This window comes from Varanus komodoensis, unplaced genomic scaffold, assembly GCF_004798865.1.
Source record: "Varanus komodoensis strain SLA01 unplaced genomic scaffold, ASM479886v1 scaffold10, whole genome shotgun sequence".
Taxonomy (NCBI): Eukaryota; Metazoa; Chordata; class Lepidosauria; order Squamata; family Varanidae; genus Varanus; species Varanus komodoensis.
Window position 1 is genome coordinate 21,274,384 of NW_025335269.1, and position 22,933 is coordinate 21,297,316.

The 22,933-nt window shown below is 43.0% G+C and overlaps 2 protein-coding genes across 7 annotated transcripts in view; one reads left to right on the forward strand and one right to left on the reverse strand.

Annotated features, from left to right (window-relative positions):
- Positions 1–96: 96 nt before the first annotated feature.
- EXOSC7 (exosome component 7) lies at positions 97–20,121 on the reverse strand. 3 transcript variants are annotated; one of them, XM_044456247.1, is made up of 8 exons: positions 19,778–19,908; positions 17,742–17,843; positions 15,857–15,951; positions 9,970–10,135; positions 8,935–9,005; positions 4,568–4,688; positions 3,389–3,544; positions 97–315 (listed from the first exon to the last, which is right to left on the reverse strand). In XM_044456247.1, exons 1-8 carry the CDS (start codon positions 19,883–19,885, stop codon positions 211–213), a joined length of 924 nt encoding a protein of 307 aa, XP_044312182.1. In that variant the 5' UTR covers positions 19,886–19,908; the 3' UTR covers positions 97–210. The 3 variants fall into 3 exon arrangements, with proteins under 3 accessions (XP_044312182.1, XP_044312192.1, XP_044312197.1); XM_044456257.1 differs by lacking the exon at positions 19,778–19,908 and adding an exon at positions 17,983–18,175; XM_044456262.1 differs by lacking the exons at positions 97–315; positions 3,389–3,544 and adding an exon at positions 9,343–9,425 and having other exon boundaries at positions 19,778–20,121.
- A 142-nt stretch (positions 20,122–20,263) lies between these two features.
- The window catches only part of ZDHHC3 (zinc finger DHHC-type palmitoyltransferase 3), a 41,430-nt gene continuing 38,760 nt past the window's right edge, over positions 20,264–22,933 (forward strand). For 2 of the 4 annotated variants that reach the window (XM_044456285.1, XM_044456275.1), the window contains exon 1: positions 22,634–22,847. The gene's annotated coding sequence lies outside the window, so the exon portion shown is untranslated. Of the gene's footprint in view, positions 20,303–22,633; positions 22,848–22,933 lie in introns of those variants that run through there. The other 2 variants (XM_044456293.1, XM_044456302.1) reach the window with 2 other exon arrangements.

Here is a 22,933-nt window from a genome sequence, read left to right on the forward strand (position 1 = left end):
ACACCTGGGCTAAGCAAAGAAAGCATTCATAATATTCTTCTATTTTGCACCCAATATTTAAACACCACTTAACAAAAGTTGCAATGAGAAACGAGAGAAGGAAAATGCACCTTTATTTAAAAAAATATACATAGATCTTTGTAAAAAAAATCAGGAACAAATAAACCACACTTTGATAAATTTGCAACAGGATTAACAAACTGATGGTTCTCATCCCAAGAATCCGACTTTTTTCCGTGCTGTTCCAAGACTCTCTTCCTTGTCTAAGATGGCTTGCAAGGAGGTATGTAATAACTTGCCCACTTTCTTTCCTGTCTGAAATGCAAATGAAAAGGAATCAAAAACCAATGTAATGGAGGACAATTTAATTAGAAGAAAAGATTCCATACAAAAGGCTGCTTCTTTTGTGTAAATAGTTCTCCTTAAAAGTTAACAACTAGGTGAGATACATATATTGTACTTTTAAAATCAAACCCATCAGAGCAAAAAACCGCGAACACTCACATTGTTTCAACTTGATCAAAACCATTTTTAAAGTACTGGAAAGCTCAAAGAAGTCATGCATAAAATGGTGTTCCTGTTGAGCAGATTTTTAGCATTCAACAACTACGTTTGGGGCTTATATTCAACTTGCACAGAATTTGCCCACACCACACTTATAATTATATGCTGAAGGACATGCTTGCGTGATCTACTCTGTGCCCAGATCCTGATTTACTGAACCAGTAAAAAACAAAGCAAAACTCAGAAGAGGGAATGGTCTGGAAAACCTTACAAACAGAACCAAAGAGCACCCCCTTAGAAAAGAAGCAGATTTCAAATGCTGAAAAATTCCCCTCCTTGAGAACCCAACCAACATGTGTCTTATGAACAGTGCAAAGAAATAGAAAAAACAATAGAATAGGGAGGACCAGAGATCTCTTCAAGAAAATTGGAGATATGAAGGGAATGGTTCATGCAAAGATGGGCATGATAAAGGACCAAAATGGCAAGGACCTAACAGAGGCGGAAGAGATTAAGACCTCGAGCAAGACATCCTGGAATGTGAAGTCAAATGGGCCTTAGGAAGTCTGAGCAACAACAAAGCTAGTGGAGGTGCCAGTATTCCAGCTGATCTATTCAAAATCTTAAAAGACGATGCAGTAAAAGTGCTCCACTCAATATGCCAGCAAATTTGGAAAACTCAACAGTGGCCACAGGATTGGAAAAGGTCAGTTTACATTCCAATCCCAAAGAAGGGCAATGCCAAAGAATTTTCAAACTACCGCATCGTTGCACTCATTTCACATGCTAGCAAAGTGATGCTCAAAATCCTATAAGCTAGGCTCCAGCAGTATGTGGACCGAGAACTACCAGAAGTACAGGCAGGGTTTCAAAGAGGCAGAGGAACTAGAGATCAAACTGCCAACATACGTTGCATCATGGAGAAAGCTAGGGAGTTCCAGAAAAACATGAATGTCTGCTTTATTGGCTATGCTAAAGCCTTTGACTGTGTGGATCACAACAAATTGTGGCAAGTTTTTAAAGAGATGGGAGTACCAGACCATCTTATTTGTCTCTTGAGAAACCTATATGCGGGTCAAGAAGCAACAGTGAGAACTGGACAAGGAACCACTGATTGGTTCAAAATTGAGAAAGGAGTTCAGCAAGGCTGCATACTGTTGCCCTGCCTATTTAACTTATATGCAGAGCACATCATGAGAAAGGTGGGGCAAGATGAATCACCAGTTGGAATTAAGATTTCTGGGAGAAATATCAACAACCTCAGATATGCAGATGATACCACTCTCATGGCAAAGTGAAGAGGAACTAAAGAACCTCTTGATGCAGGTGAAGGAGGAGAGTGCAAAAGCTGGCTTGAAACTCAACATTAAGAAAACTAAGATCATGGCATCCGGCCCTCTCACTTCCTGGCAAATAGATAGGGAAGAAACGGAGGTAGTGACAGATTTTATTTTCCTGGACTCCAAGATCACCACAGATGGGGAATGCAGCCAAGAAATTAAAAGGCGCTTGCTCCTGGGGAGGAAAGCTATGGCAAATCTAGACAGCATACTAAAAAGCAGAGACATCTCCCTGCCAACAAAAGTGCATATAGTCAAGGCTATGGTTTTCCCAGTTGCAATGTATGGCTATGAAAGTTGGACTATAAGGAAGGCTGAGCGCCGAAGAACTGAGGCCTTTGAATTGTGGTGCTGGAGGAGACTCCTGCGAGTCCCTTGAACCACAAGGCGATCAAACCGGTCAGTCCTAGGAGATCAACCCTGACTGCTCTTTAGAAGGCCAGATCCTGAAGATGAAACTCAAATACTTTGGCCACCTAATGAGAAGGAAGGACTCCCTGGAGAAGAGTCTAATGCTGGGAACAATAGATGGCAAAAGAAGAAGGGGACGGCAGAGGATGAGGTGGCTAGATGGAGTCACTGAAGTAGTTGGTGTGAGCTTAAGTGAACTCCAGGGATGGTGGAGGATAGGAAGGCATGGAGGAATGTTGTCCATGGGGTTGTGATGGGTCAGACACAACTTCACGACTAACAACAACAACAACATGGCAAGTCAGAAGGGTTACCATGAAATACTCTAACCCTCCCAACAGAGAGAAAAATGTCCATCTTTAAAGAAAGTTTTGGCTCTGGTTATCAGTGGAGATTGGAGAGAAGGTGAAGACATTGCCACTACAGTGCTCATGGGAAAATGCAACAAAAATCAATTCCCTGCTGTGTGTCTTGGCATGTAAAATAAGGAAGGTTTCTCGTATCATCTGAACACCTTAAAAGGGAGTGAGATATAAACTATAGACCTAAAGTAATGAAACAAAAGGCATAACCATAATATGTAAGAAAGAGCTCCAAACACTACAAATAAGCAGTGTTCAGCATAAATAAAAGCGGATCTGAAGTACAACCTAACTATACTTTTTCAAAGCAATCTTCTAGTGCTTCAGATTTTTTTTTCATCTGCTTGTGCTAGCTTGAACCTTTTGCCCCAAGACTGACAAACAAAGGTGCAATCAATACATCAGAGAATATTACAAGAAAGAACAGTTATGAAACTGTTACAAATCATGTGCTCTGTCTTTTTAACATCTGGCTTCAACTCCCACCTGGCAAAAAAACATTCCTTACATTTCTTCAGAAAAAGAACCCTCTATCACCATTTCAGAGGAGGAACAGCATTGTTTATATGTGTTAATGCCTGCCCACAACAGAAATTGTAGCAACCAGCTTTAGCGAGTGTACCTTGAATAGTTTCTTGAAAACCACTGAAATTTCAGAGGTTACATTTAAAAGTAAAACAGGACAACTGGTTATGGCTGACTTACTAACATGCCCAAAATTCACACCTGAAAGAGGTTAGAGTTATTGCAACCTGTCCAAAGCTTGCTTACCTCCATCATCTCAAATATGCTTTCTGGATCGAGGCTCCCTCCTCCCACTTTCTTCATACAGGTTAGGACACCTTTAGTCGTCACAGAGATGAGGAGGCTAGCCAAAGAGCATGCTTCCTCCTGAAGGGTGGCATCCACTACATGCCTATAGCCAATCTGTAAAAGCAACAAAGAACACATGAGCTACCAGGAAGGGTCTTAGATAATGAGTCCATCTAACCCAGACTATCAACTCCTGCTGAGTCATGGAGGCTCCAGGCAGGAATTTTTTCCAGCTGCACCTAGGGATGGTGGGGGATGAACTTGGGACCTTTTGTGCACAAAGTGGGAGCACAGTGGGCCATACTTCTGAATAAGCATACATACAATCCCATTGCAAAGGCCCTGTTCCAAGCACGCATGAGAGTACTGCTGCAAACAGAGAGCTGCTGAATGGACACGTCTTTCCAGTCATTCAGTCATTAGAGACAATTCTATTGCGTATACTCCAAAAAGCATGTAAGGTATTTATGGATGCCTTGCAGATGTTAAGATCATTTTAGAAGCCCTGCTCTGGAGGATCCTGTCATATAAGTTCAGACAGGGCCTTCTTGGTGGTTGCACCCCATTTCTGGAACACGTTTGCCAAAAGTGACTACGATAACAAACAACAGTATGGGAAATGGGATAATGTAATGTAAAAGTATGAAAAACATTTCCAAAGGTTTTTAGATTGTTTTAAAAGCCTAGGAGAACAGGGAATTCTTAACCTGACCCCAGAAATACAGCAGTGCAGGTGCTAGGCAAGCTTCCCTTGGGATAGGGGGCATTGAAAAAGCTCCTTTCCCAAACAGGGTGCCAAAACAATCCATTCTGTAATCCACTTAGAGAGTTCTTGGGAATAACTTAACTGCAGAATATAAACTGAATAAATATATACAATAAATAAATACAATAAATACCTTTGCAAACCACTAGTAAACAACAGTCATCTGCTTCATAAGGCATGAATGGGTAATCTTATTTGCTAAACAAAGGTGACTTCCTCCAATTAATGAGAAAAACAGAAACTCAGATCCCTTCCTCTGAAAGCAATAATAAACATCTCTCATATAGCTTCCAAAAGAACTGCACAGCTGTGTTTACAACAAGAAGTGGGGTGCAACTGAAACAAAAAGTTCAGACACTCCAGAGGCTTACTTTGCTTAGTGTGACAATGCAAGGGACGTTATCTACGTTAAGCCGGATACAGTCAAAGGGATCATCAGAAAGCTCTATTTCCCGTCCTCCTTCATCTTCCAAAACACGTACTTTGGGTATCCTAAAGAAAACAAAAGTGACTACTCAGTAGTATGCCATCCCTGCAGATTTTGTCATGTTAGATTGCCTCACCCTGCTCCTGAAACAGCTTGTCACAGTTCCGTCATGCTCTCAGGCACTGAGCACTAGATGGAGTCCTCACAGGTCTAAGAAGTCCCATTTCAGGGGAAGCCTCAGCACCCCTGAAATATCTGCCAGACTTTCCCCTCAGCCTCAGACCCTGAGGATGACTTCCCTCAGCCAGGAAGCAATAGAAATCACCATGGGCCTCTGCAAGACTTCAGCTAAGATTCCCTTGGGGTGCAGCCTCTGAATGCTCTGGGCCTGCCAGCCTTAAGGCCTCTGTTGCCTGCTCTCTACTGCTGGAGCAGCAGCTACTGCTCTCAGGAAAGGCTGTGCTCAATATCCTGCCCCTGGACCTGACTGCCCTTGGCCAGATGGGACCCCTCTCTACCAAATACTAGCACAAGGGCTGCAGGTTCCTTTCCCTGGGCATCAAGCCAAGCCAGGACAAATTCCAATTGCAGGCGATGACTTTCAAATCCCTGAATGGTTTAGGCCTGGGGTATCTGTAGGGAAGCTTTCTGCTGTATCAGCCTCCTTGTGTACTGAGACTATCCTTGGAGGCCCTTCAGTGTGTCCCAGTTTCTCACAGAACATGCTTAGTTGGGACAAAAGGAGGAGCCCCCTTAGTAGCTGCACCCAGGCTCAACCAACTCCCTTCTGAGGGACACTCATCTCACCTCATTTCTAATGGCCTTTCTAAGTTGTTAAAAAAAACCCTTTTTAGGAAGATATCTGAACAGCAAATTGCTGTCTTACTGAAAAAGTTTTTCAATCCATTTCTGGCTTTTAAATAACTCTGCTGCCGCATTGTTTTACCGTTCTGTGTTTTACTGATTTAGTGTAGGATTGTTTTATATTACTCATATATTGTTTTATCCACCCCACCACCCCCTTTTTGTTACCACTGTCAGCTCTCTGGAGGAAAGGTTGGCCAATAATGTGGCCCTCGCTCTGGCCTATCTGAGCATTACTGCCTGTGCCTTTCAGAATAACAGCATCAGTTGCTGCAAAGCAGTCCCTAATCCACAGCCGTGAGCTATAGTATAAGACACCTGAAGGGCACAGGGAAGTGGATTTATGTTAGAGCCTTTCAACTTGGTAAAGTGAGAAACTCTCTCATTCTCTCATAACAGCATGACAATCAAATCATGGCATACCCATTCATCATTTTAAAATAAAACATTGTGGCTGTAGCTAGCTCAGAACTGATGATTTCCTTTGTTATCTTTGGCTTAACAAAAAAGGGACCAGGCTCAATTCATTTTCTGAACAGAAAGACTTTTCATAAAACCTCAGGGAAAGTTATATCCCTCCATCCCAGTTAAAATTTTTAAAAATGAAGTTAAATCAGCAAATAATTTAAAACAGCTTTGCCATCTATCAAAAAGGAAAGACACATTCCCAACATATAATGGGATCATTCCAAAGCTGAGGTCTTTTCAAATAAACAGCCTAAAACTGTTTTGCATGGCCTTTCATAACTGTGCCCAAGTGCTGTGTAGATTTTATATAACACACTGAGGAAGAAATCGTAAGACTGAATGTTTTGAGCTAGAAAGTTGGGTGAAGTTACAGTATTTCCATAGACAGAAGGAGGCCTGAAGAGACATGGTCCTATTGAATTAATTTACCTATATGTGCTAAGGCAAGCTGAATGAACTGCTCCATTCAGAATAATCATCAATAAATGACAGGTCTCAAAAAATATGGAAGGTAACAGAAACTGAGAAAGTGACCAACATACTTTGGGTACAAAAAAGGCAAAAAAGGGACTAATTTGTTATCAGAATGATGGTGCAGCCAAGAAACAGAATCCTATACCTGTGTACTCTGAGAGCAAGTTCTACTGAGGTCAATGGGACTATGCATAGTTCTACAGCCCCAGGTACAACTCAGGAGGCCTCTCTGCTATGATTCACAAAGTGAATTCACACCTTCAAAGCCTCAGTCTCCATCATCAATGTAATACAGATCTACCTTATACAGTAGCTGTAAGAGGAACAAGATGATGTAAGTGAAACACTCTGAAAATTCTTAAAGCGATCTACAAATACCAGGTATTATTAGTATTGGTCATCTCCCTTTATACTGAATCTGAATCCAACATTGGTGAAATCTTCAATATAACTAAAATTAATATTCATAAATGTTAGAGTGCAATCAAGACATTTTAGTTTAAAGTTTGTTCATGATGTGATAGGAAAGGAAGCAGTATTTTTAAGAAAACGTTGGGACTGTTGAGAAATGGGCTAATACACACATTTTTTGTTGTTCTTAGTTGCAAAGTCGAGTCCGACCCGTCGCAACCCCATGGGCAACACTCCTCCAGGCCTTCCTGTCCTCCACCATCCCCCAGAGTCCACTTAAGCTCACACCAACTCCCTCAGTGACTCCATCTAGCCACCTCATCCTCTGCTGTCCCCTTCTTCTTTTGCCATCTATTGTTCCCAGCATTAGGCTCTTCTCCAGGGAGTTCTTCCTTCTCATTAGGTGGCCAAAGTATTTGAGTTTCATCTTCAGTATCTGGCCTTCTAAAGAGCAGTCAGGGTTGATCTCCTCTAGGACTGACTGGTTTGATCGCCCTGTGGTCCAAGGGACTCGCAGGAGTCTCCTCCAGCACCACAATTCAAAGGCCTCAATCCTTTGGTGCTCAGCCTTCCTTATGGTCCAGCTTTCACAGCCATACATTGCAACTGGGAAAACCATAGCCTTGACTATACGCACTTTTGTTGGCAGGGTGATGTCTCTGCTTTTTAGTATGCTGTCTAGATTTCCGCAGGAGCAAGCGTTTTTTAATTTCTTGGCTGTAGTCCCCATCTGTGGTGATCTTGGAGCCCAGGAAAATAAAATCTGTCACTACCTCCATTTCTTCCCCCTCTATTTGCCAGGAAGTGAGAGGACCGGATGTCATGATCTTAGTTTTCTTAATGTTGAGCTTCAAGCCAACTTTTGCGCTCTCCTCCTTCACCCACATCAAGAGGCTCTTTAGTTCCTCTTTGCTTTCTGCCATGAGAATACATACATACAGGCACTTAAGTCTGCACTGGATGGGGGGGGGCTTTCTTGGCCCCCTCCAGCTCTATTATTCTATGATTTCACTTGGCAAATGGAGGCTGAATAGAATCCAATAGCATCTGAGGTGATAGGAAAAGTCTATTTCTGATGGCCTAGTGACATCAGTTTATGTCACAGCTATTCAAGTCACGAACAGTTAAAAGTGAAAACAGAATAACCATGAATTTTATTTGAAAAAGAATTGGGTATAGCAGCTTTCTCACTGAAACTATTGTTTTGCCTCCATGCAGCTTTCATATACACCTTCCAATTTCTGGGCCGAGGCAGCATCTCATTTCAAGTATTCCACAACATTCCCAAGAGATATGTCTGGTTCAGCTGTGACTATCCACATGTCTGAGACCTACCGTATTTTTTGCTCTATAAGATGCACTTTTTTCCCCCTCAAAAGTAAGGGGAAATGTCTGTGTGTCTTATAGAGCGAATATGTGTGTGCAGTAAGTCTGTCAGATGTGCAGCCCATGGGGAAGTGATGGGGAATGTGCCTGTGATTATATGCCCATTTGATTCAGAATATTTTTTTTTCTTGTTTTCCTCCTCTAAAAACTAGGTGCTTCTTATGGTCAGACGCGTCTTATAGAGCGAAAAATACGGTACCTATCCTTTTGGCACCAGGTTAAGGCAATCCTCTAAGAAGGGTATTTAACTAGCTCTAGCTGATATATTGGGGCATTATGTCAGTTGCCTAACAGGTCTTGTGGTTTAATTTGTGTTAGCTTTTATAGCTGTTTAGTTTCAGTGTTAAATCTGGCTTTTAAATTTAATTGTGTATTTTTTTTATTCTGTGAACTTTATTTTGATATTGTGTTTCTATTTTCTTTTATGCGCTCCTGTAAACCACAAAGAGCGCTTTGGCTATTGTGCAGTACAAAACTAAACTAAAGAAATCAATTAATTAGTAATACTAACAACAACTCTATGTTTGAGAGCTTCATACTCATTTAGAGATGCTCTATGTATTATGTGCATTTCAATTCTCTGCCTGCAAAAATGGCCTGAAAGGGAAAGAGCTGCCCAGGGGAGAGCAGGGAAATTAGTCTTTTGAATTTAGGCTTATACATACTTCTGCCCCAGAAGTTTCCTTTTGAAAAATATGTTGGCTTTACCTGGTATTAAACAGTGCTGCCTTCACTGCAATGGAGATGGCATCAAACAAATTACCACCACACTCCAACAACTGAAATTAAAAAAAAGTCAAGTGAGATTTACATGAATGGTCTTTGACATGGCCAGTCCTTCACAGGTACTAGTCCTAGAACTTATGGATATGTCATGCTATTTCTCCCCAGAGTAAGGTATTCCCTTAGGACATGTTTATTTCATAAAAGATGCCCACAGGTACACCTGAACTAATAAAAGAAGCTCCTTCAAATGAGTCTAGAGAAAATTTTTTTGGTTGGAACTCCAACTATTAAGCTACAAGTACAGTGAGCAAACTTCTGATTTCAGCAATGTTGCAAAAGATTTTAAACAAAGCAAAAAACTATTGTTAGGATCCCTGTGGTGATACTCACAGATGCCTCCAGATCCCAAGCAGGCCCAAAAAGGAAAATGTTGGTCGGTAGGAGCAGTCGATTGGCAGTTTTGAAGTGTGACCCTTCAAGTCAGGGGGAAAAAGGGTAAGCTGAAGGAGCTGGGGAAGACCCTGGAGGACAAGTGGGGGAAGCAACTGGAAGAACCTGCTCCCAATCTGCTCCACCCTTTCTAGGGAGGAAGCTGTCAGTCCATGGGCACGCACATGGTTTGCCTGCAGCAAGCCCCAGGTTCAACTTCCAGAATCCTCTGCCTTGTGCTTAGATTCCTGAACACATTACTTTTTGCCTCACCAGCCAGCCTTTGGGATATGGATTTTTTGTGCCTGGCTTCAAGGGCATCTGAGGCAGTGGCAATGTCAAGGGCAAAAAAAGTGGCGTACATCATTCTCTTCCCCCTGCTCTCCATCTTCTCCCCACAACAACCACCCTGTGAGGCAGGTTGGGCTGAGAGTCTGTGACTGGCCCAAAGTCACCCAGTCGGCTTCATGGGTGAGCGAGGACTAGAACGTAGATTGCCTGAGTCCCAGTCCTTTCTCTTAAGCACTATATCACAGCTTGAATTCTAGAAAGTTTAACATAAGCTCAATTTTATTCATTTTTACTTACCAATACATCAACATAAAGCACCCAGCAGTGCTCTCTGGGATTAATGCAAAGCAGCTTCAGGTCAACACAGCTCTCATTTTTAAATATTCTGTAGAGGGTATTTGCTATTTCAGTGCCAAGTTCCTCTCCACCCCGGCCTTCAAATTCTGGAGTGGCATTTGCAGAACTAGAAGGAAGAAAAATAAAATAAAAGTCAGGGCACCATTCAGAACATTACATCCCATTCTTTTCCTGCCAGGGGACATGATTACATTCAGACATCACAAATCATTGTAATAAGTTGGAGCCAAATGATTACCTGAAAAAAAAGCTAGGGGTGGGGTAGGGAAAGGCCATGTAGCTTATCTCAGCTTCAATCTATCCATATTGTCTCCTCCTGACTCCTAGAAGCAACCCTTTCATGGCAGTTTTGAAAGGTAAGGACCATTTGTGTCACTCTGTCTTCAGGTTAATAATGAGGGAAAACACTGAAGAGGGCTAACAATATAGCCTGTTAGACATGACAAATTAAGGAGACAAATGCAGCAGGGGATAACAGATCGAATGATAGCATAATTGGTATGATCCTAACTGACTGCTGCTGTACTGAGTATTGTTGAACTGAAGGAGGCTCATTACCTGCAACAAGTCTCACTTGGGGTGGGCAACAATATAAAACCCACAAAGAGAGTGAGTGAGCAAGAAAGAGTTTTTTTTTCAAAAGAATGTGAAGCCTTCCAGGTTAAAAGGTATCCATGCAGGAGGACTTACTTGCCAGCCTCAGGCTGCCAGTGTAGATCACTCTGTTCTTGACTGTCACAAGCCTGGCATTCAGAGCTCTCTGGTCCATGGCAGGTGGAAGCAAGAACTTGCTCCCTCCCCACCACTCTTTCTAGAAAGGGGCCTGTGACTCAACATTAGAGCACACGTAGAAGGCCCCAGTTTTGATCCTCAGCATCTCCAGGTAGGGCTGGAAAAATGTCTGCCTGAAACCCTGGAGAGCTGCTGCCAGTCAGTGTTGACAATGCTAGGCTAGAGGGCCTGATGATCTGGCTCAATGGAAGGCTTGCCCAACTGCGAGAGAATAAGGTATAGTAAACGATTTGAAACACTGCCTGCTTCAATCTGAAATCCTAGACAAGCAGAGCCACAAGCTGCTGCAGGGGAGGAAGAGACTGTGCAGGCAGGCAGCAAAGCATCACGGGCATAAACCCGCTGCTGCAAGCATGAGCAACCACACATTCCACAGCACCACTCCAGGTTGGAAGGCTTCACTGCCCTTATAGAGACAATCACGACTGTCATGTAAAATACAACTTTGCAACGTTTTAATCCATTAACCAAGCCTCACACATTTTTTGTGTATGCGAATGTAATCAATTCTGAGCACACACATGCATTTGGTTTTTAGATGATGCATGCCCAGCAGGTCCCACATCAGAAGAGCTCTCTTTACATGTATGAAAGAAGGGAGAGGATTACCTCTTCAGAGAAGATCCCTACAGCTGTGTGCTGTTTTAAAGATCTGCATTGGCTGGGTAAACAGCTTGCCGACATGGATACATATGGGAGATCCAACAAGGAAGAAGGCAACAACCCACACAGGCAGCCCAATCATCTGTCAGATGTATCCTGGTTTGTTTGCACAACAATCCATCTGCTAAGCCTATTGTCAGGGTGGGTTGTCATGGCGCGCAAACTTGTTCCAGGGCAGCAGAAGAGTTGTGTGAACCCCCCTCCTCTTAATTTGTTTGTCTTTTCTCATTTTTATAATGTACTAATCAATCTTTGCAAGAGCAGTATTTTGTTTTTAAAAATTGCTATGCCTCCCTACTGGTAAAGAACAGGCTGCATATTTTCATCAGAAGGCTGATCCCATTAAAAGCCTTCTTCCACCTAGTGCCCCCCAATTGTGTTGGACTGCAATTCCCAACACTCCTAGCCATAAAGGAAGGATGCCATGAAAAACAGCATTTCTACTGGCCTTTACCCTCTGACCATTTAGCTATACTTGTCTTCAAGGCAGAGGCAACATAGCAATTTTTTAAAACACAAACTAGATTAATGGTTCAAAACATATGCCAAGCGCACATCGCGTTTGTGTGATTCTGCCAAAATCCAACAGAAAATTTCAGGACTATTGCTGCTATTTCAGCAGCTTAAGGTTAGCTAAACATCCAGTTTAGAACATGCAAAGGCAAACTAGACTCAGTTTACCCCAGGCAGAAAATAGGCATATGCAAGGTAAGGGATATGAACAGCAAAAGTGTCCCTGCCAGGAAGACAAAATTACTGGCTGTGACATGCATTTCTTTGCTGAGCTGCTTCAGTTAATATGAATCATCCTGAGATATGCAGCTCTCTTAAACAGTGCTACTGAAAGATCAAGAGCTTTCCTAACCAACGTTGATTGTCTAGCAGACAAATTAATCTGAGCATCAGGGTTAAATGCTACAGGATATGAAGTAATAGTGCTTTTGGAACATGGCCCTTCCCTCACCATTCAGTAACTGCAGACAGATTTCAATACGAGATTAAAAGGAGAGCTCAGCAAAATGTTAAATCCTAGCACTGTTCAATTTAAAAATTCCTGGGCATTACATCCGGTTAGATGCAGCTCCTGTCAAGCAGGGGTAAGAATAAATCCAGTAAATCTTAGCTAAGGCAGGCAAACAGCAGAAGAGCTTCTCTGTTGCAGAAACTCATGACTAAGCCTTCCTAGGAAGCTTGGTATAGGTCAGAGCCTAGCCACAGGACTCACTCCAGCCTACTTCCTTAAAGAGTTTGCATTTCTATAGTGATGGGTTTCCCTGCAGTTCCTTCCTAGGCCATGGCTGAAGCCACAGCTTCATTTTGGTATCTCTCTAGTTCCTGGCTCTACGCCACTCTTAAGCTTTTCTCATGACCCTTCTTTATACTGGCCAATATCCCAGAGAGACTGACTTCTTATTAGCATTTGTGAGGATTCCTTAGCATGGCACTTCTAAGAAATATTTGTAACATAGCAACCTTAGAAGAGGGCCACTCCATTAACAATCTGTGCTATCTACCTTCTCACAGGATGCATAGCTAAATGGCACATACAGATAGTATCCTTCGTAACAATATGGAAAGGCCAGATACTTCATGCAGCAATCAACTTGCTCTGACTCCTTCGGGTCATGCCACGAGCAATGACAACAAGTATACAGAGAAAAAGTTCTAACAAGTATCTAATTTACCAGCACTGCACAATTTAGTCATCAAGTAATAATGAGCAGATGGGATTATACTTATACTTAAGTATACTTAAATTATACTTAGTGTTAATAGCCCAGTTACATTAACATTAAACCACACAATCACCCCAATTCACTAAGGATGAGATCTGACTTATGCTTAATTAAAGGTAGATTTATCACCCCTCACCCCACAACACCCTAAGCCTGTCTTTTCAGGATTCTGAACTTTAGCACTATGTAGGATTACATTACATTTACAAAGAATAGTAGTGTGCCATTCAGGTGTGTGATTTCTGAGGTAACAAATGGGAAGTGCTTTGAATGCTTTAAGGCATAATAAATGTGCTAAGCACAGTTTTGCACGGCCTAAATCACGGGTCCTCAAACTACAGCCCGGGGGCCGGATCTGGCCCACCATGCCCAATGGAAAACGATCTCCAAGTGAGCAAGCTGCTGCCTCATACACCAGCTTTCCAGCCCACGCGTACCACCAGCACCTTTCAACTGGCCCCCCTGATGAAAAAGTTTGAGGACCCCTGACCTAAATGGAAGCAGCAGTCTAAAGGTGTTCCATTTTACCTCACTTCAGAGTAGCTTTCTTATTGCTTCTCTTCATATGAAATTATACTAAAGAAACAAACAGAAATGACTGCATTACCAGTTGGAAGTTGAAATCTTTGCCTTCATTCCTCAGATTAAAAACAGTGGAATGTCCTTTGTTGAGAGGAACAAAATCTATGGGCAGAATTCTGCTCTGCTTAAGTATGAAGCAGGACGCAGGGGTTCAGTGCAAGAGGAAGCTGTACTCTCACCTCTCAGCAGTTAGCAGTCACTCTCTTTCTCCTGCCTTATTTATCTTGCTCATCTGTTCTCCCATCCATTAAACTTTTGCTTCTACCAGGGAAACTGCAGCTTGTCAGTATCTAGTGCTTTTACCCTCACCAAGAGCAGTTGAAATTATCATGAACATTCCAAGAATTCTGACAATGACTAGAGAGCAGAAGTTTGAGCCATCTAAATTATATAGATGATAAAGTTGCATAGCTAATTTCCGAGTAGCTGGCTCAAGGTTTTGATTATAAAAAATTCAGAATAGTACATTCAGAAAACCTACTTTAATTACATCTATGTTAAGGAAATGATTTAGTTTAGAGCTCTTTACATGCATTTGCTGTGTTCTTCATTATTGAACAGGTTGCCAGATCTCTTGCACAGAGCCAATGAAACAATTCAGTGGTGGTACTCTTCAACAGGTAGTTGTAAATGAGCAAGTGTACAAATCATGCTTTTTTCATTTCTAATCTCAGTAACAATCTAATTAAAATACAAAATAAACATTCTAGTGGAAGGCATGCTTTCCTGTATGTTTCCCGCATATAAAGAGACCAGGACTGCAATTCAAGGTGATTTCAAGGAAATCCTTGAAAATGTAGGAATACGAAGCAACAATAAAAATACTTAATCCAAGTAATCTGCAAGAGTAATTTACAGAGAATCCCTCCAGATGTTAAAATATGTTCAGCCAGCACCGCCTAGTGGTAGGTTGGTAAAATGTGACAGATGCACTTTAATTCACTGTTTCCAAGTATGGAATGCTACTTGTGTTAGGTTATATGTACAGAGTGCACCATTGCAGTCCCTACATCTTCTCTACAAAAATGGGAAGGAATTAGGAGAAATTCTGTACAATAACTTGACTAGTACATAGGTGTTGGCAGGCACCTGTGCCCATACATGTGCCTTCCCTCAAGTTGGGCATGGGCAGTGATTCTGTGCAGCTTTCCAACAGTGCTCATGGGTCTCTGGTTTCACTCGAATGTGAAAAGGCAGTAGGCAAAACACAGGCACAGCACAATGACCTCTAAGCCACCCCCATAACTTGTGAATGAGGCAGGGTGAGGAAACAGCCTTATCTAGAAGCGACCTGTGTTTAAACATCTGTATGTACATAGAACACCATTTTTTCTATGCACTGATTACAATGACTTGTATGAGATATTAATGAAAAAGTCTTTATTAAAAATGTCCTCTTTGGACTCTATCTTGCTGTTCGCTAATTTTATCTACATTCTAAATTTTAGAGAAAAGCAGCTAGAACAGAACCAGTTGCATCAGTTGCAAAAAAGAGGCACAAAATGTAACAAATGTATGCAGCAATCAAGAAGATCCTGCTTTGGGGGAATCTTCATGCTTCTGTGCCACAGCCTATTCATGCCTCAGAGTCCACCAATGTTTAAAAGGACCTTTTTATAGGTGCAGGACAATCAGGAGGAGTGTGCGAGCCCTGTTAAGTGGGCTTTTTCTGAATCCAACCCATAATGTTTAGGTGATGTTACAGATCAAAATAAGCAGCTCCCAAATTAGATTGCTAAATATCTTTGATGATCCATTGCTTCAGATTTTGAAATCCTAAACCAAATAAGCACTCATTTTCAAAATGAATATTTACAATAACATTCAGCTTAAAATGTGTGTGCATGTGATATGCATGCCACCCTGCATTTCTTGGAAGAAATGAAAGGTTGAATATAAATGAATTTCCTCCTACTAATGGAAAAACTGTTTTGTCTAGTTGGCATGGAAACTTTAAAAATAAACAATAGCATGTACATTCTTTCATAAAAAACTTTTAACATTGTTCATATACGGTTATATAAAAGGTCCTACTGTAAGCAGTTTGCACTAACCAGTCAACAAAGAATTCCAAGTAGCCTTCATTTGGTTTATCCAGCTTTGGTACTCCCATTTCCGCTTTGACTCCAACCAGGATGTCTGTGTGCCCCTGTTAAAATACAGAATTCTGTTAAATATATTTCTGCTAGATATATGAAATATATCTGCCAACATATATCCCTTTATCTTACCAACATATACTCTCTACTATTGGTCAATATTATCCACTTCTCCTTAACCAGCTCAAATCAGCCAATGAACTAATACCCCAATACATATAGAACTTTCTTTAGGTAAGCAGTGCAAATTTACAGTGCAATAGCCTGGGATACAAATGTTGTCAACATAAGCTTAGCAATGCAACAAACCAAGCTTCTGAGTATCTATAATTGTAAATGATTTCAACTCATCTCTAGACTTCATATAGAGTATTTTAAACAAAATATTGCACTTTAATAAACTAAGGACAATAAACTCCATTTATTTTATACATAGAGTGCTTTACAGGCACCCTCCTTTGCTACAGTCTTGGCTGTCCAACTCCTTCCTTGCATGATTTTCCCCAGTCAATTTTTCTTACTCACTCCCCCCTCCCCTTTACCTCTTATCCTCAAACCCCTCTGCTCTCTGTTAAATAATCTCTTCAGGTTCCTGCTTTTGAGCCAGCTGCCTATGCTGTCCTTGGTTTTCAGATGGCTTGCTGGAAGGCGCTCTCACTCCCCCACCCTTCTTTAACATCTAGGCCAAGGTGGGCAACTTTAGGGGCCATTTCCACTCCTTGGCCCCCTGGAATGGCTGCACCCTTCCACCAATTTGAGTGGTCCAGAAGCCTAAATAAAGAAATAAAATAAAAACATCAGCCTATCATCCAAATTCAGTGGCAAGCCACTTCAGAGCCAGAAAAATGACATGTTTAGCTTGAAAACATGCTAAATCTGCCTCTTTCAAGGCTCTGGCTTGCCACGGACATTTGGCATCAGCTGCCACATCAGCTCTGGCTTGCCTATATGCAAGCTGCCCTACCAACCTCGGCCTTATCTCAGTTTCCCAACCATCACCCTCCTGGCCTATGTCCTCTCCTTTTGCAGCTTTTTGTCAAAAAGCAGACCCTCCTATGTATATGTTCTGAGTAAAATGTTTCTGTGGGCCCTTCCCCCCACCCCAGAAGTGTCTGTTTTTCTCATAGCTTGTTTCTTTAGTCCTCCATTCCTGCTCCTTCTGTATGTGATTCCCATAACAATGGCTATACCATTTCCCTTCAGCTGCTTTCAGCTAACTTCATTTTATTACACTGTGAACCCCCTCCTCACTCAACTTCCCATTTCTTAGCCCCCAAGCTACCCATTTTTCTAACAGGAAACAGCCTGTAAGCCAGTGTCTTTTTCTCATTTAGGCCAATCTTTCACTTCACTTACATAACTTGACATCATTCTATTGCTTAAATAGTCAGGTGTTTAATTAGTCTTGCTTTGCCAATTCAGCACCACTTGGGGGAGCCATGGGCCACTATGACAGGATCCTTTACACTCCTGACAGCAGTTAAGTTCCACTTGTGCCATCCATAGTGATGTGACACCCCTTTCTCCTGCACAGACTCCATTTTGTAGTATCTTTGCAGTTGTACTGATGTATATAACATAAACACACACACACACCTGCCAACTATAGACAGCACTTCATGCAGCTGGACCACAAAAAGCTTATGCAGCAATACATGTGTTATTCTTTTAAAATGCCATTGGATTTTTGTTGTTCATGAGATCAAAGTAGTTCAGCCAGTGATTAGGACAGGATTCCTAGACAGACTGTAGCCATGTTTTAGCAGTCTAAAGAAAAGTATTTGGTGCTCACAGGGAACTAAATACCATAACTAGGAATGCATACTGTCCCTTTACTTACAAGTTTTACTCTTGCAGATCCACTTGTATTAGATACCACATCTGTTTCCACTTCAGTACATCTATAGTCTTCACAGCCACGGCCATCAACCCGAAGATCCTCCTAAAATAACAATCACAATGTTGTTACAAAATAGTACTATTTAACTACAAAGATAAATCTCACTGAGAGAAGGAGATAATTACTTATTATTAATGAGAGTGTGGATTAGTCGAAGCAAATACCAAAGAAAAACATCTACCTTTGCATTCTGTCCAGTCATGAATGACTTAGGCCTAGTTCAGACAAAAGTTTCAAGCATGATTTGGGATGATCAAGAACAAGCTGTACTGAGTCTCAGGTTCCCATGCTCTCCTTCCTCTCTCTTGTGGCAAGAGAGCATCTTCTTTCACTACAGAATAAGCCACAATTCTATATCACATATTAATGTGAGGAACTAACAAATAGTTAAGACACCAGGACAGCAAAACATGGCTTCTTCCTGTTTGTTTTAACTAAGTTTGATTAGAATAAGCCACAGTTCCTGAAGTCCTTATGCAATGTGGAACCCTAGTTTGTTCTGAAGTGCTCTCCTCTTCCTCATGAAGGGAGGAGGAGACATGAAATGTGTGGGTGTAAGGGACACTGTGGCTCATTGCTGGTTCCTTAAACAATTATTTAGAACAGGTGTCCTCAATCTTTTTCAACAGGGGGCCAGTTGACAGGTGCCAGCAGTGGGCATGGGCTGCCACGGCGGTGCCGGCAGGGGGAGAGGGAGCTGGTGAGGGGGTGGGGCGCACGGGGCAAGGTGCTGGCTTGCTCTCAAGAAGATCATTTTCTCCAAATGAGTCCAAAACAACCTCCTCACAAGCAAACCACGTGCCCACGCATGCCTGCACAAATGCAAAACCTCTGGGGCAGGGCGGTTAAATGGGCATGGCAGGCCAGATCTGGCCGGTGGGTCTTAGTTTGAGGACCCATGATTTAGAAGATGATAATTTGAACCAAGCCTTAATCCAGGCCTCTAAGCATATCAATAATCCAGCTGTTTTAAAAAATGCATAATTCCTATGTTTCACTTTGACTAATTCAGACATAGTAATGTTCTAAAGAAAATTAGATAAACAGTGGATTAAGCTATCAATTATGCCATTATTCCACCCAAATTGTACCACTCTTTACTATCAATATATGTATTGATAGTAAAAAACATTGTTGATAACATTGTGAAGTTTATCAACAAGTTGAGCAGGCTACATTCACCCACTCCTTTCTCTATTGGAGCTTATTTATCATTGCACACCAGTGCAGAAATTCAGCTGGTTTGTTTGTTTTTTAATCTTCACCAACATATAGGAATGGAGACAGCTTCACCTATGGAACTTGTGCCCACCACACAGAATCAGAGGAGCTGCTGACAACTCCAGCTGGGAAAAGCACAGCAGCAAACAACAGCAGCAAAGTCCAGTGTATGACTGTGAATAATCCTGGTAAAAGTGTAGGTATTAATGCATCAGCCTTCTTGGAAACCTTGCCTTCCAAGAGATGTGAAGAGCCTGATTGGAGCTGGTTGCATGCACTGCTGTTCAAGATGTGAAAGGACTCTGTGGGAAGTGCAATAGCTGAAGTGACACCAAACAATATTTATGCTCTGTGCATGCTGCATTAAAGCTGTGAGGGCTCATTCACATATGCGAATCACATCATGTGACACTATATGGTCATAAACTTATAAGCGTGTATGTGCGCATCAGTTCTCAATAGCAGAAGTGAGCTCTGCACAAGATCAGAGGCCCCCCTCTCCTGCAGCTTTCTTCAATCTGGTACCTTCTGGATTTCAATGGAACTTTTGGACTTCAACTTTCAGTGGCCCCAGCAAGCTGGGAGTTGTGAAGGAAAACATCTGGTGGGTACCAGATTGGGGAAGGCCGATCCACTGGGATACGGTCTCAACAAGATTAAAAAGCTGCATCCAGAGTTACCATCCCTGAAGTCCTGAGAATCAGCTCCTTATATCACCTGCAAGAGCCTTCCCCGCCCTCGGACGCGCCCGTTACCTGGACGCCGTGCACAATGTACACTTTCTCCGCTTCGCTGAGCACCACAGACGCCATAACTCTCAGCCTCCCGCGCAGACGCACTCTGCGCGCCTCTCCTGACGTCATCAATGGCACCCAATCCAGTCCGCTCAATTCTGCACACCTCGCGGCGCCTTCTAATTCCGTCACTCGTGCTGGGTTCCTCCCCCCCCTTGGCAAGCGCTTCGGCGAGGCGTGGCCTTGCCTTTCTGCTTGGTGATTCATTCTGGACTCGTACGTCACGGATGGAAAGGGAGGCTCAGGGCTGGGAAAAGATCTAGCTGGGGAATTTCCTTCCTCTGGTGCAGTTCTCTTCTAGAAGAGGGAAGTTCTGCTGGTAGTGTTGGCTGCCCAATTCTACTGGTGGGTTTAGACTGAAGTAGATCCGGTTACTCACGCATGCCTGCTCCCGAGTAAATGCATAGGATTGCAAGCGAGCAGTCCGAACTTGTGCATGTTTACTCGGAAGTAAACCTGCCTGAACTCCACAGGGCTTGCTGCACGGTAAGTGTGCGCTGGAGTGCAAGATCCCTTATGGGTGAAAGTGAACAGAGGAGATTGCGTAATAAACATTTTTATTTTTATTCAGTGTGCTCTGTCCCAAATAAAAAAATTTAAGGTTAAAGAAATCTCTTTACATACGCATAATTGAACTGCTTAGGGATTTTACAATCTTAAGCTGTATAAAAGTATCACAAATGAATTAATGAAATGGTATGTGTCATTGACCAGATACAGAAATGTGTACTTTGGTCATGATAGTCCTTTGTGTCCTTGTTTACTTACCCTCTATAACACACCACCACATTGTGAATGAGTGTGTTGAAAATATACATCTATTGTTAATTCCCGATAACATTTTTTTAAAAATGTTGACGCAGAACTATTTCATCCAAGTATGTCATTAAGTCATAGCCCAAAGGAGGCTTTTGTGCATGAACTGTGGATTACAACCAAACACCACACATCCACTTACCAATCTACTTGTAATGGAATATATGTTTTGAAACAACTTCTGAGGTTAACATTCCAGAAGTTTTATGAACTTGCTGGGGGATGCTGTCAGTTGGGTATAGGATTCAACATCACTCTGGGTGTCTTCAGTATGCTGAGGACACCAAGCTCTATTCCTTGTTTACATGTTTACAGTTAATGGGAGTGCTGGATGAGGGTGAACAACTAAATCTCAGTGGCAGGTAAGAGAGAGTTGCTGATCGCAAGGGACTCAGTAGACCCCTTGATTGGAGATATTCGTGTTCTGGATAGGGTCACACTTCTCTGTAAGGAACAGGTTGATGGGTTAACGGGCTGCTGGATCCAGCAATGCCCCTGGATTCTCAAGGTGGTTGTAACTCAGCATGCTTTGGCTGATACACCAGCTGCAAAGCTTGCATTGGTAAATTCCAGATTAGAGTATTGTAATGTGCTCAATATATTTGGGGTTGCTTTTGAAGATGCTCTAGAAACTTCAGCTAGTGCAAAATGTAACAGTCCACCTATTAATAGGGGTGGAGCAATATTTGCCTCTGTTTAAACAGTTGCACTGGTTGCCCTTTGCTTCCAGGCCCAATTTAGAGTACCCTTAAAGCCTTAAAACACTGAAGCATCCGACTTTCTGCTGCTTAAGAGCTTCTGACAGAAGTCCTGCTTTGGATTCCATCATATGGAAAGAGAAAGCCTCCATGAGGATTGAAATAGTCCTTAGTTTTCTGCAGTGAAGCCTTAAGCAATGTTACCCAGCTGTCAGGGTTGGGCACATTACACCCAAGCTGTTTAGTGAAACCATGCCTACTGGCACATCAAAGAAGGGTCTGCCCACTTCATTTCCCCAAGGGGGGAATGTGAAAGACAATGCCAACATATAACCATCCATCAGACTGCTGTCTAGCTCCTCTTTAATCTTTCAAGTGCTAAGCTATAGGTTGGTCAGACTAAATGTGATACTGCAGGCTTGAAGCACACCAGCAAATCTGTTTTCAAAAGGTACACAGCCTTAGAATCTCTTTGGTCTGTGTCCCAAATTTCATGGTCTTCAAGCTATGGCGTGACTCAGTTTTCTACCATTATACATTTACTTGGAGCTTTTGAGTTTGCTTTTATTGCTCGATTTTAGAGGGGAGTATTTGTAATCTTGCAAGTTCATATTATTTTAATGACTAGTGTAGTAGAAACATGGTTAAAGATGAATGTAAAGAGACCTTCTGGACTCAGAATAACGAATAAATATTAAGATGATCTTTGATCCCCAGCCCTTCATACATTGCTTCTGCCATCTTAGTCCCACTTTCTTGGTAGGAATTTTAGCTGAATTGTGTGGCACTTACTGCTAAATTAAAAAACAGTAATATGCAGGTCTACGCGCGCATAAAGTCTACTGCATTCAATGGGGCTCCCTCCTGGGTAAATGGACAGAATTCCGCGAGCCTTACGCTTGTTTTCTCACAAGCCCCATAATATTTAATGGGGCTTTGGCCAGGAAAGTGAGCATGGGATCGCAGCCTTAACCTGTTTAGGACCTGGGCGTTCAGGGTCCGCATTCAGGGTCGGGAGCCTTTACCACTTATTGCGCCGTGTGGGAGACGGTGTGGCGTGGTGGCTCGGGCCAGCTCCAAGGCTTTTCCTCCCCGATGCGGTCCCCGAAGCAATCCAAGCGCCGCAAAGCCGCTCGAAGCAGCCCGGGGAGCAAAACGGCGGCTGCCGCAGGAAGGACGGGCGCGCCTCCCGACTTCGAGGCGGCTCGCCCGCTCAGGGGGAGGGAGGCGTTCCGGTTCTGAGCGGGGGCGGAGGCGGGGCCGCCCTTCGCGTCGCTCGCTTCCTCGTTTCTCCCTCCCTCCTGAGCGCGCGTGAGGGGGCAGCGAAGGGGCAGAGCCAAGCCCTAGCCTACGCTTGGGGCCAGGAGCTCCGGGGCGCCGCGCGCTCGCTTTCCTGGCAGGCGGGCCGGATGGAACGTCGCGCTGGGCGTTGGAAGGTCGACCCGGGAGGCGCGCGCCCCTGGCGGAGCGGCGGCGGCGACAGCAGCGGGGAGCGTGTTGCTTCATCTCCAGCCTGGGTAGGTGGGAGGGGAGGGGAGAGGAGGGGAAGACCCCGCGGAACGGAGCGTCGACACCCCCGGAGAGGGGACGGAGTTCTTAGCTC